The 19,814-nt window shown below is 30.0% G+C and overlaps 2 protein-coding genes across 2 annotated transcripts; one reads left to right on the top strand and one right to left on the bottom strand.

The window, feature by feature from the left end:
* Nucleotides 1-1,502: 1,502 nt before the first annotated feature.
* Kdm5 (Lysine demethylase 5) lies at nt 1,503-18,426 on the bottom strand. Its single transcript, XM_015318345.2, is given in 17 exon segments — nt 1,503-6,339; nt 6,776-6,918; nt 7,006-7,126; nt 8,013-8,413; nt 8,509-8,593; nt 8,680-9,936; nt 10,023-10,284; nt 10,393-10,847; nt 12,065-12,259; nt 12,352-12,479; nt 12,561-13,053; nt 13,122-13,400; nt 13,480-13,848; nt 13,936-14,007; nt 14,009-14,097; nt 14,180-14,396; nt 17,707-18,426. Coding segments are annotated over 17 exon segments (4,944 nt in total). The 5' UTR covers nt 17,950-18,426; the 3' UTR covers nt 1,503-6,204.
* Nucleotides 18,427-18,838: 412 nt separating this feature from the next.
* On the top strand, nt 18,839-19,743 carry UQCR-Q (Ubiquinol-cytochrome c reductase ubiquinone-binding protein). Its single transcript, XM_015318140.2, has 3 exons — nt 18,839-18,995; nt 19,175-19,340; nt 19,520-19,743. The coding sequence occupies exons 2-3, from the start codon at nt 19,187-19,189 to the stop codon at nt 19,612-19,614; spliced, it is 249 nt and encodes an 82-aa protein (XP_015173626.1). The 5' UTR covers nt 18,839-18,995; nt 19,175-19,186; the 3' UTR covers nt 19,615-19,743.
* Nucleotides 19,744-19,814: the final 71 nt, after the last annotated feature.

The raw sequence follows: 19,814 nt of genomic DNA, 5'->3' as shown, positions 1-19,814 counted from the left end.
TTTTGTTACTATCTCCAAATGCTAACAGTTCCTGACAAGGTCCAAATAAATCTATTGATCTTTTTACTTTTTAGTTCTTTTTCAATTCGTTCCTTATACTTCGTTCAAATTTCCCGCCTAAATGAAAAAAATTTCGATTTGAAAATCGGAACGTTCCTACGATTGTTTATACAGATCTTCTTGTTGAGTTGATTTGAAATGAGAGAAAAAAGATGTCAGAATCGTTGAGAAGAAAGAAAGGAATGTCTTTATAAACGTGTCACACGTTTTTCTACAATTCTTTTCTTTGACTCACGATTGAGCGAAGTTATTTGTTACAAATCCGCCATAAAGTGGGTCAACGACCTTCCAAAATGAAAGACTTAACTGAAAGACTTCTACTATTATTCTTTTTCATTTAAAAATATGGATTTTTTCGGTAAGTATTAAAGATAATATGTTTGTAGGATGAAAAAACATTCGACCGATATGACAAAGAAATGTGTTAATCAATTAGTTATAAATGCAAATTGCATTGTAAAAAAACGATTGCGACTCATTGCGAACGATGATTCGAAGATCTCGCTTCAAACGAAATCCCCACAAGGATGATTCATTTTTCTATTACGAAGCAACGACAAATGTCGTACATAAATCCATGTGTGTATATATATGCATGCATGCACTAGCTACAAATGTAAATCAGAAAAAATCCGAAGCTGACTCAGTCGCGAGATTCAATTCCTATTCATTTACACTCTGATATGCGTCACTCAATTTATATCGTAAAATGAAAATTATTTACGCATCAAAACTCAATTCTAACGCTTTGTTTTCCATAACTAACAATTTTCTATACACATAAATAAATAAATAAATATATATATATATATATCGTAGAAAAAATATTCTCAAAGAATTTGAGAGGCGAGTTTTATAAAAATTCCAGGTCTCAATCTTCAAGGGTCGTTGACCTCTGCTTCAATAATTTACATCAAAACTGGATTCTACCACCACGTTGTTTTACGCATTTGTAATTTTGTGTTGATGCGTTTAAAATGCAAAAATTGTTATATACTTATATATTCATATATATATTAGTATCATAAAGATTATAGTATCTTATTTATATTATCTCAAAGACTTACGTTTCTTTTTTTTTGGAAATTCCACTTCGATCTTCGGGGGTCATTGAACTTCCTTCAAAATTTTTGTGTGATGTTTCATTTTTTCCAAAAATAAAAAAAAATATTTTTTTTTTAAATCCATTTCAAATTCCACAGACAATTTTCAATATTTTTATGAATTATTTTTCTTGAATGATTTTTCTTTTGAAATGAACAATTAATGATTAAAAAAAAAAAACAAAAAAAAAACGATATTATTGGTAATAACAAATAAAATGATTATTGACTATAAAAATTTTCTCTTTCTCTCTCTTTCTGAATAATATTTAAATATTTATTTTTAAATCATTATCGCAATATTTCTATGAGGAAACATGAAAGTAATAGAAATGTGTATTCTTTGGTACGAACGTGCACACATTTACTTTAATGCATTTCTTCATACATATATGTTTGTTTTCTTTTTCTATTAATTATTCTTCTTCATTTTTCGTCAGAAAAATCAATGCGATATAATACTTAATAAATAAATGATATCTTTAAACGACCTACCTAACAATTAACTTACAATTATTTATCGTCTCATAAATATGTATGTATTAATTTATTAGTAGTCGTGTCTACGATTAGTTCATGCTTTATGGGAAATTTTCTGAGGAAAAAAACATGATTAATGCAAATAATAATACTTCTAATAACAATTAATAGAAACATGAATGATTTTCAACTAAAAAGATATCCCTGATAATAAGAATGTTATAAAGAATTATAATTAAAAAAAATAAAATAAAATAAATGATTCTAATTAATATCTTCTTCATCAATCGTCTAACATCTCTAAACTTTCGAGTTAGAATAAAAATCGGTTTTGTGCGCGTGTCGACAAAGTTCGACTTCGATTGAATTATTAGATCATTTCTACTAATTTTTTTGAAAAGGCACAAACATTTGCCTCGTTTATATACAAAAACCAAAAAATAAAAAATACAATTAAAATATATATAATACACTTAATACTTAACGTGTATTAATACGAAATTTTGCATAGATCATCAAATGTAATTTAAAATTTTAAACACCGATTTCATTCATAATAATATAAATCGCTATAGTTAGAAATCCACAGTGCTTAAAATCCAACATTATTTCCCACGATGATCTATGTAGATTTATACAAATAGATCATCGTTTAGGCTAAATCTCTCGTATCTGTACAAAAATATATATGTACGCAAATGTTTCGAGTATTCCTCTTCATTTTTCTTTTTATTTTATTTATTTGTATTCATTATTTCACAGCCTGTTTTAAATGAATCGCAGCATACGTTGATCGTAGACGACGAACGAAGATCTATATATCTATCTATCTATTTATCTACCTCTATCCTCTCTTTTTCTCTTTTATATATATTTCATTGGAAAATTGTATCGAACATAAATTATATCTTTTATATAATTATATCTTTTTTGTATCATTCGTATAACGTCGTCAACGATTTACTTATGCTTCATATATAGATATTTAAAACACACTGTTTTTAGCGCCGCTATACTAATCGACTTACACTAACAATAGTAATAATAATAATATTAATAATAATAATAATAATAATAATAATAATAATAATAATAATAATAATAATAATAATAATAATAATAATAATAATAATAATAATAAGTGACACTCTTGAGAGTTAGTAAGTCCAGGTGAAAACTGAAATTTAAAATCTATTTTCTATTTTTCCCATCGTTATAATTATAATAGTTGTAGTGTAGTAATTTTAGTTGTAATAATTCCAGTTGTTGTAGTTGTAGTTGTAGTTGATACCTTTTTTTTCTTTTCCTTAACAATTACGTCATTGTACAAAGTTTTATGCATCGATTCCCATCGGACGCATTTACGCGAGTACTTACAATCTAAGATAAAAGTATTTCTCTAGTTTTTATTTTATATAATATATTTTCATTTTTTTCTTTCTTTTCTGTTCTTTTTTTCTTCTTTTATTTATACATTGTAAACTGCATTCCGTTTACGAATATAACCAAACTATATAAGAATATGATTAGAAAACAAGAGATACTGATGATAATGATGATGATGAGTCATACTCTTTAAATGTACACGCACGAACGATCGAAGAATTATTTGTCATTAAAGTAAATAAATGTTCTTAATTAATATTAATAACTAAAAAAAAAAGAAAAATGTAAAGAAGAGTTATTTTATAATAATTCATAAATTCCAGACAGCAAAATTTATATACATTTATAATTAACATTATAAGTCAACATTCGTATCTTTAGATGTTTCGAAACTTAATTTTTTCTGCAAAATAAAAAAACATACACAATAATAATAATAACAGTTAACTAAGTAACCAAGTATCGTAATTAAGTATCTAAGAAAAATAAATAAGACGTCGCGTAATATAAGTTGGAAAATTCACAAGAAATAAAATTTTACAAAAACAAAAGGTTAAAGAAAAAAATAAAAAACAAAAAAAGAACTAAGTGACTAAGGGTTGAGGGGTTTAGAAGGATGTTGGTTGGAGGTCTAAGGGAGGTAATATGAAACCATAATATCTCGATTAATAGCTATTTCGTAGAAGGCAGAGTAAAGATACATGCTTATCTTCAATGTTGCATGTAAATCTTGTCTCTTTTATACAAACTGTGTGTGGATATTTATGTTCTATGGATAATTATCATCAACCTGACATATAATTATTTCTATATATATATATATATATAATTCTATCTTAATAAATCACGCGCACACACACAAACACACACATAAGTGCACGCATCGCTCATATGCTCTTTTTTACTCTCTCATACGTACACTCTTTCTCTTTCTCTCTCTTTCAGTCTATCTGTACAATATAATCTGGTGCAAAAAGAAAATTAGCACTAACTTTGTGCACCTCGTATTATTTTAAAAGCCGATATAAAATTCGACGGAATTTTTTTCATCAGAGAAAAGTGTTGTTATTATTCTTATTGTGTAGTTGTTGCTGTTGTTTCCAAACAAAATATATATATTTTATATATATATTTCATTAGAACATATTTATATATATGAGTCGGTAATTATGAAAATAATTTAAATAATATAATATATGACAATTTTAGAATTACATAAAAGATTAATTTTAGGAATTTTTTTTTTTATTAAATACACTAAAGTAAAAAAAAATCATTCTAAGAGATAATTAATAATATAATACTTTCACAATCACCATCTCATATATAACACATACTTACGTACATACATATACATACATATACATACGTATATATACATACGTGTATATATATATATATATATATATATATATATATATATATATATGAGTGTATTTTTAGATGGAAAAAGATTACTATAAGAAACTTACATATAACTTTCTAATTATTCATCGCACGTTTTAGCCGTTTACATATTTTCTTTGTTTAACTTCACTGTTTTTTGTTTTCTTGTTTACAAGATAGTCATCAAGGAACACTACAGATTGTACTTCGGTAAATCATCGGTAATAAATGTTGATTCGGATTTTTGTTGAGTCGTAGTCATACTTTTTCAAATAATCGTCCTATGTATATCATATATCATATAATTAATTTTCTGTATTATTTTGTATTGTTTTTACCGCTCCATTAATAGCGAGGAGGTGTGAGTTCATGAGACACAATCTTGAATAAGCTTGCGTAAGTATATCGTCGTAATGATTAAAAAAATGCAAGTATTATTATTATTGTATTCATTTCAGTTAATTCCTTGCGTTTACATTACGATCGACTATACAATCGATTACACGACTGACTTGTTATACTTTTGTTTCTTTTCTCACCTTGCTTTTTACCAAGAATAATTCCTGCTCGACACTGCTTGAACTAAACAAAACAAATACCTATTATGTAACATAAAAATTATTAACATAAAACCAAAATATATAACACAAGTTTTAGATTAAAAAACAAAAAAATTATTTATTCGCATTAATTCTTTTTGTCTTCAAATGTCTTATATGTATCCAATAATCTAAAACGGCATTTCAAAGTTAGAAAACGAATTTTGTTACTAAATGTAAATGTATATATTTTTATCTCTCGACTGATTTATTAATGATGAAATGTGAAATATATACGCTGCCAAAATACAATTATATCTAGTTGCAAGATCTAAAATATATAAATGATACGTTGATTAAATGTAAGATATTAAATTAAAATTAATTAGATTAACTTAATATAAATGATATTATTTCTATTGTCCTATGCTGAAAACTCTCATTGCTCTAACTGGCAACCTGTATCTTTAAGGAATACATAAAGGAACAAACGAATCTATCATTTTCCTATACTATAACAAACACTGAAAGGTCACAAATTTTTCATTTTTATCAGAAACGTTCTGCTCGCTTTGAATATCTACAAAAAATGAGAAACTAAGACAAAATAAGCAAAAACAAAAAATTACCAAAATATAACTATTGATATATCGAACGCGATACAATCTATTAATAAAAATAATTATCTACTGCGACGAATCTGCAACATTTAAAAAGAAATTAAAGATAAAAGCTCAACCCTGATTTACACCTAACAAAAATTAAAAAAAAAAAGAAAAGAAACAAAAAAATAATTAATAAAATAATCACAGTTGTTGGCGTAATATATTACACCAACAAATTATATATGTATATATAACGACTAGCGTGCAATTATATGATTCTGTCTCTTTTATCTCTTCACCATTCGCAGCTTATATCCAGATAATGTACAGCGCAACCTGCAGTGTATGTGTGTATGTGTATATATGTATGCTATGTGTGATACATGTCGATAGATTATAATCACAAAAGACATCATTTGATAATCGATTGATACAATAATAATAATAATAATAGTATAATGATAGTATGATAATAATCTTAATAATCGTAATAATAATAATAATAATAATAATAATAATAATAATAATAATAATAATAATAATAATAATAATAATAATAATAATAAATATTAATATTAACAATAATAATAATAATAATAAATCATCGTGTGATTCTCTTGAGCTTTGTCAACGATTGAAAACACGCTAGTAGGTCTTGACGAAGGACGAAGTTTCGTGGATATTAGCTTCGGTATCGGTCCCATGGTATGCCTGAGATTGAGAAAGGGAAAGAAGTGCATCCAATCCTAAAGATTCAGCCAGGGAATCTGGCCCTCTCGACTACACAATGCGTTTGTGACGCACACATAAAAAAAGAAACAGAAAAAACGAACGATTCGCTCTAGAGCAATGATCAACTGACTATAATCTAGGAGAAAAGAAAAAAAGGGAGAAGGGCGAAAAATGTACGTTAACATCATGATAAAACATAATGATTCGATACGAAAGCACAAAGATATATATATATAACTATGATTCGATTAACTTAAATTTCTTTAAGCCTTCTCAATTGATCTAATAAAATCAAGTCAATAAATAAATTATTCAATTAATCACAAATTGAAAAAATTAATGATTAAAAAAGAATATAAAAAATAGAACACCATTTGAGGACAAGAAACATTAATGAAAATAAAACTGCGAAGAAGCAAAATGAAGTTTGACTACACCATAGATTTCAAAAAAAGTGTCTGTCGTTTTTTTATAATCAACTTACCGATGAATTTTGATCTGTCTCTTTGCAATTACTGCAAATATAATCGTCTTCTTCGGCGATTTCTGTTCTATCGAGACCAACGCAATGCATGTGAAACCAGCCTTCGCATCCTCCATCGCATTGTACCCAATCTACTTCTCTACCTACAATTTTGTTTTCATTTCCATTAGGATAGAAAATATTTTACGATATAATAATATTGAATACATAAATTATCGATATATTCTTACCACTGGGATGTAAGCAATTAACCGCAGCACAATCTTCTTCCTCGTCTGAGGTGTCCTGTTTGGTCTTCTTTCTATTTCCTCCTCTTTTCTTTGGACCTTCCTCTCCTTCTTTTCGTTTCATCTAGAATAAAAATTAGACTGAAATCGAGCTAGCCAATATTCGCAAAAATTGTATTTATATATGACACTATCTCCTTAGATTATCTTCTCGAATCGAAACTTCGCTTGGAATATATTTGTAAAAAAAAAAGTGAAATAATCGATTAATTGAATTTTCACAAAAAAAAAATATATAGAAGTTTCATTCGAGATATAATACAGTTAAACCTGTTTTTTGCATTAGATTGGGCACCGTATAAAAAAAAACCGCACAAAAAAATATTCGGAAATTTCATAAATACTTACATATAACAAATAACCTTGTACAACATATTAAAGAAAATTTTGTTTATGCGTTGAAGAGGGACTGTATAAAAAAAGTCGCATTCTAAAAATACGTCAATTATGTACAAAATACATGAAAAAGTGCTTTCAAACAAAATAAATAATCAAATTACATATGGAAACATTTTTAAAACATTTAATTTCTCATTATATACATGGAGAAATTTTCAAAATGCACATATGTACATAATTTACTGCTACCCCCCGTAATCCAAAACGTGCATCTTTTTGTGATGAATTGGCTCAAAATCGCTTTTACCACTTGAAGATTCAATTTCTATTGATTTATTTTTTGTCACCATAAAGTCAATAAGTTTTTGCGACAATGGATGGTTGATCAGTTGATCAATTGTTTGTAAATGTCACGAATAGCCAGATGTGCATTACAGAAGCTCTTATAGGAACTTTAAACTCCTTGGAGTACACATACATATGTGCACTGATAGAAAACATTATAGTGGGACCAACGCCATTGAAATTGGCACAAAAATCGCAAAAAAATAAAATCGCATAAAAACAGGTTCTACTATATATATATATAAAATATTTATATCTATGAATACCTTTCGCGGACCACGTTTTATTGGCACAGGTGAACCAGCCGATTTTTTCTCTTTTATCAATCCTTTACGTTTAACCGAACTTTTGTCATCGACTTTTTGCTTTCCAAGTTTCTTTAATAATTCAAATTCATCGGATTTCCTTTTCCTACCGCGTTTTTTAGCATCCTTGGATTCTTGATTACAATTAGTTTGAATTTCTTCGAGTGCCGCGTACTTTCTAATAGTACTTGGACTATTGGTATGACTTAAAATACGCCAAATATGTTGTGTCTCGTCTAATGCAACTTCTAATAAGTCTCCTTCCATCATTAATTCTTCTAAATGTTGTCTTGCATTGTGCGACAAGATTACGGCTGTTTCTGAGGAATCACTTGATTGAGATTTACGTTGATGTTTAGAAACTAAAATTAAAAATATAACAAATTACGTATGAAATAATTCATAGAATATTTATTTTTTATAAACTCATACATAAATGAAAAAGAAAAAGACTTACTGTAAGAGTAGGTATGTTCATTACTATTAAAGGTACTACATGTTGGTTCATCGTCATCAATCGTAACGATGTCGTCATCGTCATCCTAAACAATTATTTACATTACAAAAATAGAAAAGGAAAACAAACAAACAAACAAAATAAGGAAATAGAAAAGAACAATATACTCACAGCTGTGCTAAGAACACTGTCGTCCGAATGAACACCACTAAGAGGTGCGATAGCTTGTACTCTTTGATGCAATTCTGGATTATTAGCTGCTTTTTTCAATTCGCTGCTAATAATTTTTTCTGTTTTTTCTCTAGCAGCAGCTTCAACTAATTGTTGAGATAATGCAGATAATGTTTTCAATGCCGAAGAAATTTCTTCTGTTGCTAAAGCTTGTCTAGCACGATCCTGCCAGTTCATTGCTCGTTCTGTTAGACACTGCAACGCTTCACCTTCGGGTAAACGTATGGGGATTTTTTGAAGGCTAACTAAAAGGGCTAAAATAGTTTCCAGGCGTGGTCTTCTTGAACGTAAACAACATGGACATAAAAATTTAACTTCTCTCGAGATCGGTACTTTGCCTTTATAGGTTGTTTTAGGTAATGGCACACAATTCGAATGGAACCAATCTTTACATAGTTCACACTGAAGCATAAGTCCGTATCTTATTCTACGACATACACAATATTTAGAATCATCCTCTTTAGCTTTAGACATATTTTTATCCCTTAATTTTCTCATTGCATCCATCTCGCGTTGTTCAGCTAATTTGAAAGCAGCTACCACAGTCGCCGAATTATTCGAATCGTCAAGTTTTGTATCACAAACGAACACAGCACCGACAGATTCGTCGCCTTTATTTTTCTTAGTCTTCATAGCTTGAACGCCAACTCCGACACGTGGGGACAAAGCTTCCATCAGCGTATAATGAGAATTTTTTCTTAGGAATGTCCTTACTGTTCTTTCTTTCCAAGTTTTAGCTAGAGAAAGTGTCGATTCCAACATTGAAAGTGCATCCAATTGTAATGGAATACTCCTACCTTTCCTAATTATTTCATCTAACGTATCGTAATACGGAAAATTATCTCTAGCTTGAATCTCTTCTACCATGTTTGACCAATTCTTTGCTCGACCTAATATATCTTGTAATGTATCTAAACTTGGGAGATAAGCTTCGACTTTGTCAGCTTCGTGAACAAATTCTTCAACCGCTGAAATAGTTGGCCTGTTTCTTGCATTCAAATATATTTTCGCTTTTTCTTCCCACTTATCGATTGCAGTCATCAACGTTCGTAATTCGGACAAAGTATTTTCAATTTTAAAATGCGGAGGTATCGTCGTTCCTTTTTCTATTAATTTTTCTAAATCCTCACGACTTATGGATTTTGGATCTTCTTGAAGGGATTTTATTTCTTCTAACCATTGCATTTGTGCTAATTTCTTCACACACAAATAAAGAATACAATTTATATAAGTAAAATTATACTTTTAAATAAACTTCATAAAAAAAATCAAAATCTAATTACCTGTTTTAAGCGTACAAGTTGCGGTAACTCAATACATATGGAATCCCCAAATTCTATACACATTTCTAATTTAGAAATATTACAATCATTCTCCGCCGACTCCAAGTATTCAGCATCACTTTGAAATGACAATACCTGATTCAATATAAACTTTACACCATTGGATTCTTCTAATTCACAACGTAAACTTCTTATTTCTTTATAAAATAATGTCAATTCTTCCACAGTTAATTTGTATTTAGTTTCGACGGATTGCCTGGTCCTTGATAAAGAAAAATAAAAGATAAAATAACAATGATAATCCAAGAAAGACATTTTATAAACTGTATGGTAAATATACTATTCTTTTAATAAATGTTAACACACTGACCTTGTACGTTGTTTATTGTTCAATAGCTGTTGCGCGACACTTGCACACTTTTCTGCATCTTGTACAGCCGTTGTCAAAGCTGTTAATAATTCACTATCAGGAAACTTCTTGTTTTCTGCTTCGCTTAAAAGTTCTTTTAACTCACTAAGCTCAACTTTGGGTTTCTTTGGATCCATGGCTTCTTTAACTTTAGTTACCCAAGAGTCGAAAGACTCTGCTTTCAATTTTAACTTTTGTAACATGATGGGCAATTCGTCTAATGTGTAACGATAGCGTAAAGTATGTTTCTCCGGCGGGCAATTACAAAGATCCGTAAAATGTCTTAAACAAACTAACTGGGAATTGTGACACGAACATGTAACTGCACTTAAAAAACAAGTTGTTTTACAAGCTTCACACTGTCTCTCATCATCCGGTAATAACTCAAAAGCTTCCCGTTCTGCCTCCGTAACACCCTATAAAAAAGAAAAGAATTTTGGTGGTTTTTAATATCTATTAGATATTCAGGAAACTAGTAGAACGTATTTAACTTCAGAAAATTAAAGAATAAATCTTAATAACATTGAACATAAAGAAAACATATGTATCCATCTGTAGTAATATTTATGGTAGAATATCAAAGAAATTACATGATCGCGTAATTTCCAAAAACTTGAAAACGTGTCAAACGTGGATTAACAAATTTAACCAACTTGCAATGAAATAATAGATAATAAAAATTGCGTGTACAATGTACCGTGGCAAAACACTGAAACCATAACCTCTACTCACCAATAAAAGTTACATAATCAAGAATCATAGGCACAAAACATAAAAAGGAAAAAAAACTTTAATACAATTGAAAAAGAACCATAGAAGAATTACTGTAATGCTAATAATCACGTTTGAAATAAATAACTATTATTCTAATACGCAATAGCATTAATATCAATTATAACGTGGACGGTGTAAGATTTTGATGCGATCTCGAATGGTGGCAGTATCAACGCGCGCGCACGCATACTATCTTATCCGCGTGTATTCGTACACGCGTTTGTAGCAACTGCTTGAGTGGGTGAGTGAATGGCGCCGACCACCCCCCGCCCCGAACCCCACCAAACCCGCCACCCAAACCTCACCGAATCCTCACGAATCCTGCCGAACCTCACCGACTGTCACGAGCGCTCTCTTGGTATTTGAAATACTACTTGATCCGAATACATAAGCCATCCTCCTACAATAAACCTATTAACCGTTTAATTTAAATTCACTTAATTCTGGATAAAACAGACAGCATATTGCACCATCCTAACTTCGAATTGTGTCGAATGCGAGAATAATATAAAATAAGAGAAACTGTAAAAGCGAATCAAACAGCTTTTTATGATCTTACAAAAATGATATTTTTAAAAATAGCATGCAGCTTAGTCTCATTTTATTTGATATCCTTTTTCTATCCAAACTCTTTTTTTGTTAATAAATGTATTCTACTTGTAAATAAACTGTTCCCGTCAATAAATTATATGTGAATAGTAGATAAAAATGAATGGTAATGAGTTAACATATTACAATACATTTTTTCTTTTATATATAATTTAAAAATAATAATGATATACACGTCCTAACATTGAAATAGAATAATTGAGTCATTAAATAGTAACCGTGACGTATATGTGAAAGTTATTTGACTCACCCACTCCAATAGATTTTTCCTCAATTTTTTCTCATCCTCTACCATTTGTAACATGTCATGGTAAGTAGCAGTAGCAATCCCAATATCCAATTTTTCTGGTTCTATAGACATTTTGCATACCAATTCGTCGTGAGAGAATACACAAAACCGCCTTAAATTTGAATAATGCGAGATACACTCCCTTCCCATTTTAAGCTAATGAAAACATAAGAATCAAATACAATTATTTAAACAAGATTATATAAAGTAGTATTTTAAACGAGTACAAATTATTAAATGATGCATACCCAATCTGCTGGTGCAAAGTTAACAGCTTCCGCAAAGTTGTAGCCTTGATTAAAACCCGCATGATACGCCCTTGGAAATGTAACAACAAATTCGCCAGCGTGTTGATCAGTTCTAAAAACTGGTACTCCTATCAAATAAAATAGATATTCTCTATGATTAAATGTTCCAATAAAAGCATCAAACCAATAAAATCATTCATGTAATTTACCTTCGCTCGTTAAGATATTTGGATTCATAATTGTTACTAATTGATGTAACAAATCAGGTTGACTCTGAAACAATTCAGGAGCAGCAGATTTCATTGAGTGTTCAAATTTTTCTGCTTGAGAGCCAGGTACGCCATACCACGTCTTTGGTTCTCCCCAATGTAAATAATTAATGGAGTAACTCCAATGATCTTCATTATGCCAACAGAATGTTGCGAAACACATGCCGACGTACATCCATGGGACTTTCATACCACTGATGTCTGCATTAATATAACCTAATACGCTACTACTTAAAACTGGTAGATTGTTTAAATTCCATGAAGACTCTGCATATTCTTGATCGCACATAAATAAATTAACACTCGTTTTTGTTGGAAATCCAGAGCCATGATCCATGGTATGTAAATCCGCGCCATATTCTACTGTCACATCTTCATCGATGGACGAAACTATTCTCCAGAATTCTTTTTCTACTAACGTGGTGGGAACCATCTATAAAAGATAAACAATATTTAATTATAAATGTTCTAATACAGGAACAATAAATATTTTGTACATACATGTACTGGCATGTTAAAATAATCGCTTTTGAATTGATCCGCCATTTCACCAAACTGTTGAAGAGTGTACTCTCTCTGTGCTTGCTCAAAACCAAAAGCTTCCATCGGTTTAGAAACCTCCTCCGCAACACATTTTGGACACCTCCAATCTCCCTTAGGTATTTCTGTTAAAGGTGGCATCAAACAAAATGTGTGATAGCTATCATCGCAGCCATCGCACAGAAGCATGTTCTCCTCATTGTCCCCTCTCCCACAATTGTGACAAATGTATTTTGCAAGCTAAATAAAGTAATATATTTAATAAATACTTTATTAAAAATAGCATTGTGCATTGTTGAAAAACAATAAGTTTACTTACTGGATCAAACTCGTATGTCAGCTTAACTCCTCTAGTTTTGTTGGATTTCTTTGGTTCTTTGGTATTGAAACCAGCCATTTTTGGACCGGCTCCATAAAATTGTAATTTCTTAAGCTCTTTACTTTTATCGTTATCTATATATCTGCCTCTAACAATACCCTCCTTACAATCATGATCAGAGTCGCATTCTTCTTTACAGTCTTCTTGTTTAATACCAACTTCTTGTTTTTCTTCCTGGCCAGAAAATCTCTTAGAACGACGTGAAAACTTTTCAGCTGGTGGTTTGATCTGTTGCCTTGAAATTATTCCATGTGGTTTGTAATCACGGTCTCTTTTTTCGATTTTTTCGTCAGAATCTGGTTCTATTTTCTGTAAATTAATAAACAATGCAAATGATTTGTACGTATGAAAATATTTGAAATTACGTACTATTAAAGTATTATAAAAAAAGCTTACAATATCAGTCAATGCTTTTCCTTGTTTAAATACGTCAAATGGATATAAAATTCTTTCATAGTGATTTTTTAAAAATACTTCCAACGCTTCTTCCAGACGGATAACCTAATTTGTTGGCAATTTTCGCCCATCTTCTCTCTTTAGTTACAGTTTCTATGCCTCCTATATTAAAGATGAAAGAAATATTAGCATAGTACAGTGAACAATAAAATAGAAAGAATAAGAGTAACGAAAAAAATGATACCTTCGTCTGTGACAATCTTATGCAAGGAATACAAATCCAAAGCTTTGCGCTCGACAAGAGGTATTTTTAACGAGGAACCTTGTAGTTCCCAAAACTTAGCAATTTGATCTAAGAAATTAAGTTTTATCCTAGTTTTTGCTTCTAATTCATTTAATCTTTGTATTCGTGGGACAAATTTGAATTTGTCGACGTCAACTGCAAACGGTGGCTGCCAATTCTAGAAAAAAAGAAAAAGAAATTTTAGTTATCAATAAGAATTAAAATATTGCGATAGGTAATGATGAAGGAAAATATTGATAAATGTGATGAAAAATGTAGAAAATAAAGAATAAATAATTTCATATTATAATTCGATCGATTAAACTATATATAAATACACATTATTTCTCTAGATGGTCATTATGTCGATCAGGAAATGGTTATGGTTTATTCAGGGCTACGTTGAGGGGGATTACAAAGAACGCCCCTTTCACGAAAGCACTATAGACGGCCCTGGTGCTTCATTTTTACTCCACAGTAATAACGTATGGCGTAAGACATTATCGTTAAGAACAAAATATAAATTGTATTAAGATAATTTTCAATATACAAATAAACAATTGCATTGACATTTCTTATTGTAGTTAATTAAAACAAAACAAGAACACAATAGTACTAAAAATATATTCTGATCAAGGAAGAAAAAAATATAGGTAAATGAAATGTAATTTCACAAAATACGACATTGTTATCATATATATCATATATATGATAACTATACTAGCTAGAAAATAGATAGATATAAAAAAATATATATATATATTTATTTATTTATTTATGATTAGTAAAAGTAGAAGTTAAAAATCTTCACAATAGATTTTATATGTTTGATAAAATCAGCTTTTATAAAGCAATATTTCCAGTAACGTGTAAATTTCAAATAATGCCATAAGGTAAGACAATACTTGTCTTGTATGATAGAACAACGAATTAGCGAGAAGCCCAATTAATCAATAAAACCTTTCCAACAGCTTTTATATATCGAGATGCTTCAAACTTCTATGCATTATTCATTTATTTTTTTTTTTACGGAAAGACAAAACTAAAAAAAAGAACAAAAATATATTGATAGGTGAGAATTAATTAATAATCCAAAAACAATTTAGAACAATTATTTATTCATAGAATATATGGAAGCATCTAATAGTAAGACGCATAAACCTTTGATTTGTTTGTTTGAAATGAACAAAAATTGAAATAACAATATAAACAACGGAACCCAAAAGTGCATTTTAAAGGGAAGAAGATAAACCACCGTGCAAACTAACGACGCCCTGCACAACGACGTCACTCGTTCGAGTAGAATTTCCAACGAAATGGTGGCATTTGTTAAACGCCATCTCTAGAAACACATCAGTCACAGTGTAAATGTCTAATAAATTCGAGGAAGTAACGTTTTTAAAAGGGATGATAATATAATCGATTACGAAATGCTTATATCATGCAAATACTTTACTAAATTTCTTAACCATCGGCCAAATAAGTTTACCTTGTAACGGGAACGTGTAATTTCAACAAAGAAATATGGCACAACTCCTGAATCGGCCGACACGCGGAATATGCATGAAATAAATTTATATACGACAAATTTCTCTTGTAACATAAGCATCTTTATTTACGCGTTATTGTTTATAATATCTTTTTCAGTTTGTTTCTTTTTTTTATTTTTCTAAAAAATAATTTTTGTCAATAATATTTATTACAAATATATCAATAAGAATCATTCCTATATATTATAGTTCATTTATCAACGTGTGCAATATAAATGACAAGAATATCGATTCAAAAAATTACGATAGGCATCATGCAGAAACCAAAGAAGAAGCCTTATCGAATTTGTTGTAGAAAATACACGATAAGATTTCTTCTACACTCTTCTAGGCGTAACGTGGGAACTAAATATATTATAAATATATTGTAAATATATTGTAAATATTCCATTTGTTTTACGAATATAGACGGTATTCAAATTTTTATATGCAAACCGATTAATAATCAAAGCAAAATAAAAATGAGAACAATATCGTTTCAACTAAACTTGTCTTCTTTGATTTCTAATAGTCGCCATAATGCACACATGCACGCAATATACCTAAAATGTTACACCTTTATTTATACGTACATATATATATACACATACATATTTATTTTTGTTAATAATAAATGTCAAACAATCAAAATGTCTTGTAATAATGTGTATTCGTTCAGTAGAGCACATTATTCTTGAACTTTTCCTCATAATTAACTTGATAGATACAAAATGGAGGTAGAAATGATTTTCGACATAGATAATGGTATAATATTCAAACGAAAGAAACTTGTTTTGCTCGAAACGATCATTCACACATATGATTTCAAATAAACTAATTGATAAAGAAAAAGATAAACGCGTCCGCCTATAATAATATTGGAAACTAAATCTAATTGTACAAGAGTAACAAGTAAAGATAAACGAAAGGTGAGAAAAGAAAGGATGTGATTATGTATGCGTACGTGCTCTACGAAAATAAGAGAAAGAATTTATTTGCGAATACGCGTGTGAGAGAAAGAGACTTCAAACAAGGTACATCTTTTTTCTCATGAGTTTTCGTTCTTTTTTTCCTTTTCGTTTCATCTCTTACTTAATACATATAACTTTCTGCATTTTTGTCAATCACCTCATTTCCAAAAGAAACTGAGTTTTTCCCAAAGGTTAAATTATTAAACATGGCGTATTATTATCTTATTTCTTTTGATAAGAACCGTTATTACATTAGACAATTAAAAGGTAAGAAAATATGTATTATGAAATGTTGTTTCATTCGATAAACTTTTAAATTTGATCACTAATTATTCTTCTCTATTAAAAATATTTAAGAAAAAATTGTAACAACTGTTGCTACAATTTAAAATGTAACGTATCAATTTTTTCGTAGTTCAGTATAGACGATTTGTAAGATAATCACAAGAATTTCGATGGTTGCTTGGCTTGTTCGTCGTAGAAGAATATACGGAAAAACATGTAAAAAAAAAAGTGTCCCCATTAGACAATCGAATGAACAATATTACGACACGAGGAAATGATCATTTAGTTTAATATTTGAAAGAAAATAAAAATTTAGTAAAAAAAATAAAATATAGTAAATCACTGTAGATGATAACACGCTTCTTCATTCTTTTCTCGTCTCTCTAAATATTTTCTCATGGCATGTATATGTTCTATGCGATGTAAAAAAACGTACGACGATGCGTTACGTGTTGGAAAAAATGAATATAGAATACCAGAAAGAATATGTTATTTTCATAGAAATACGTACTTCAAGTCTAGGATCGAATCGAGGTCGTAAATGCAATCGGAAAGGTGCAAGAAAAGGGAAAGAAAAAAGAATATGAATAGAACGGCTCACGATTATTTTATTTTCGCGTAGGATAGGTATAAGTTGGGACAATAGAAGAAAACAAAAAAAAATTGAAACGTAAAAAGAAAGATTGTACGTGACATTACTCACGGGCGGAGGTTTGATTTTGCAGATGCCAGATTTCTCAGCGATCGGTCTTATTTTAGCGATATATCCAAGAGGGTCGAGGAACTCCTCGGTACTCGGCTCGAAAACAGGAGCTTCGGGTGGTATTGAAAACTCGAAGTCCGAGTCAGCACGATCACAGGCCATGTCCTGGCTACGACAACAATATGTACCAAAACGATCCTCGGAAGCAAACTCGGAAGTAGCGTCGTGATGTCTCGATACCATGACTCCTTACTTCCTTCCTTCTTTCGACCGCACTATCTTTCTTCAGTCTTGCCGTTCTAGTAAATTTAATGAAACAGAGAGAGAAAGGATAAGACAACAGTAACAACAATGACCGATAGACTGTCGGTCCTGAGGCACGGTTAAAGACGCGCCCGAGTCGCCGATGCCAATTCTTCACTTTTGCTCTTTCTCTTCTCTGTCTCTCTCTCTTTCTCTATGCCTGCCCGATTCTTTTTCGTCGCAAACCAACGTGCGCTTGCGTACACGTTACTTCCTAAACGATTTTACAAAATCGCACGAAACAAGCGTTCCTATGATAAACATTCTTACGAAGCACCATCTTTCCTCTGCAATGATTACACGATCGTGTACGTTTGATAATGAACGCGAAAAACCAATAAATGGACACATGGGCGTAAAATATACTTAACACCCAACGCGTAGCCTAGCACACGAGCGACTGACCTGCTTCACGTTTCTCCAATCTCCGTTACCCCCACTTCACTATGCACAAAGTCAACCCTCCTGTAAGTGATCAACTGCTGCGCCATCTTTACTACATATGCATGCATTTGATTCGTCCCGTGTCGGACAAATCCCAGTCGACTGTGTTTTCTTCGTGAGCTTCTTATTGCTCAATGTGCTTCGGAAAATGCTCGTCAATTGTAATTGGATAAATGATAAGTACGGTAATACAACATTGGTTGATTTTGGTTTTTATTTTTTCCTATTGGTTTCAAGAAATATTCCCTGAAGTTGGCTCGTTCTAAACTTTCTACTGTATTATTGTATTAGATATTTTAATAAAATGAATGATTTTATTAAAATATCACAAAATTGATTAATAAATTATTTATTAATGTAAAATAAATAATATATGCGAATATAGAGGGTTTCTTCATGTTATATGTACAATTAAAAATCATCCAAATTTGAACCTTAACTTGATTGAATATAATATCCACCTCTCGAATCCAAAAAGTCGATTAGAGTGAAGTCAATACTATTCTGATATTGTCAGTGCTGTCTTTCGCTAGTTTCATTAGGTAAGTGTTTATGTAATATTAAAATGATTTTTAAGTAATGAAATGTTTTAACAAAATGTATAAATACGGTATAACACATATATATCAAATAAATAACAAATTTCATATGAAATAAACGTATAATACTATATCATAATTATTTGGTTATGGTAAATGGTTAATTTTAATTTTTTCTTCAGGTATTCTCCAAAATGGGTTTGGAGTTTGGAAATTTGTACAAATTAAGAAGGATCGTTTTTTTCCGTCTCAGCCCTCATGAACAAAAGGCTTTTAAGGGTATGATATCTGAAGGCATTCCAAATACCATCAGACGTTTCCAAAGCAGTGTATTCTTTTATGCACCAAGTACGTTAACAAATCTATACATACGAGATAATACATTATTGTTTAATAAGATTAATTTGATTACTAATTAGATTTATCATAAGAGATAATTAAAAACCAATAGAAAAAATATAATGAAAGTAACATTCAGTACAATAAGAATAATACATTATTTTCATATTAAAAACTTTTTTTTCCAGTACTTGGCCTTAACTATATGGTATATTTATGGGCCAAAGACACGGATCGTAAACTAACCCGCAAAAATCCAGACCTATACAAGGATGATGTTTAAATTATTTATAAGTTAAATCCAAATTGATAAGTAGTATAAATTCTCATCAAAGTTGTTACAATGTGTACAATGATTAGATTAAAGTTCCATAAGCGTATACGTCAATAAATTAACTAATTCTTATTTAAATTATTAATACAAATCCATTATCATGTTATTAGTTTTGTATAATATCTAATTTAATAATTAATATTTTTGGA

Source organism: Polistes dominula, unplaced genomic scaffold, assembly GCF_049000335.1.
Source record: "Polistes dominula isolate Pdom_NZ unplaced genomic scaffold, Pdom_raw_medaka contig_49, whole genome shotgun sequence".
Classification (NCBI taxonomy): domain Eukaryota; kingdom Metazoa; phylum Arthropoda; class Insecta; order Hymenoptera; family Vespidae; genus Polistes; species Polistes dominula.
Note: the sequence above shows the minus strand (reverse complement) of the source record. Positions and strands in the feature narration are given on the sequence as shown.

Coding starts and splice junctions, on each gene's coding strand:
- UQCR-Q (XM_015318140.2), top strand. CDS start 19,187: ATGGGTTTGGAGTTTGGAAATTTGTACAAATTAAGAAGGATCGTTTTT. Junction 19,341..19,519: donor TGTATTCTTTTATGCACCAA/GTACGTTAACAA, acceptor TTTTTTTTCCAG/TACTTGGCCTTAACTATATG.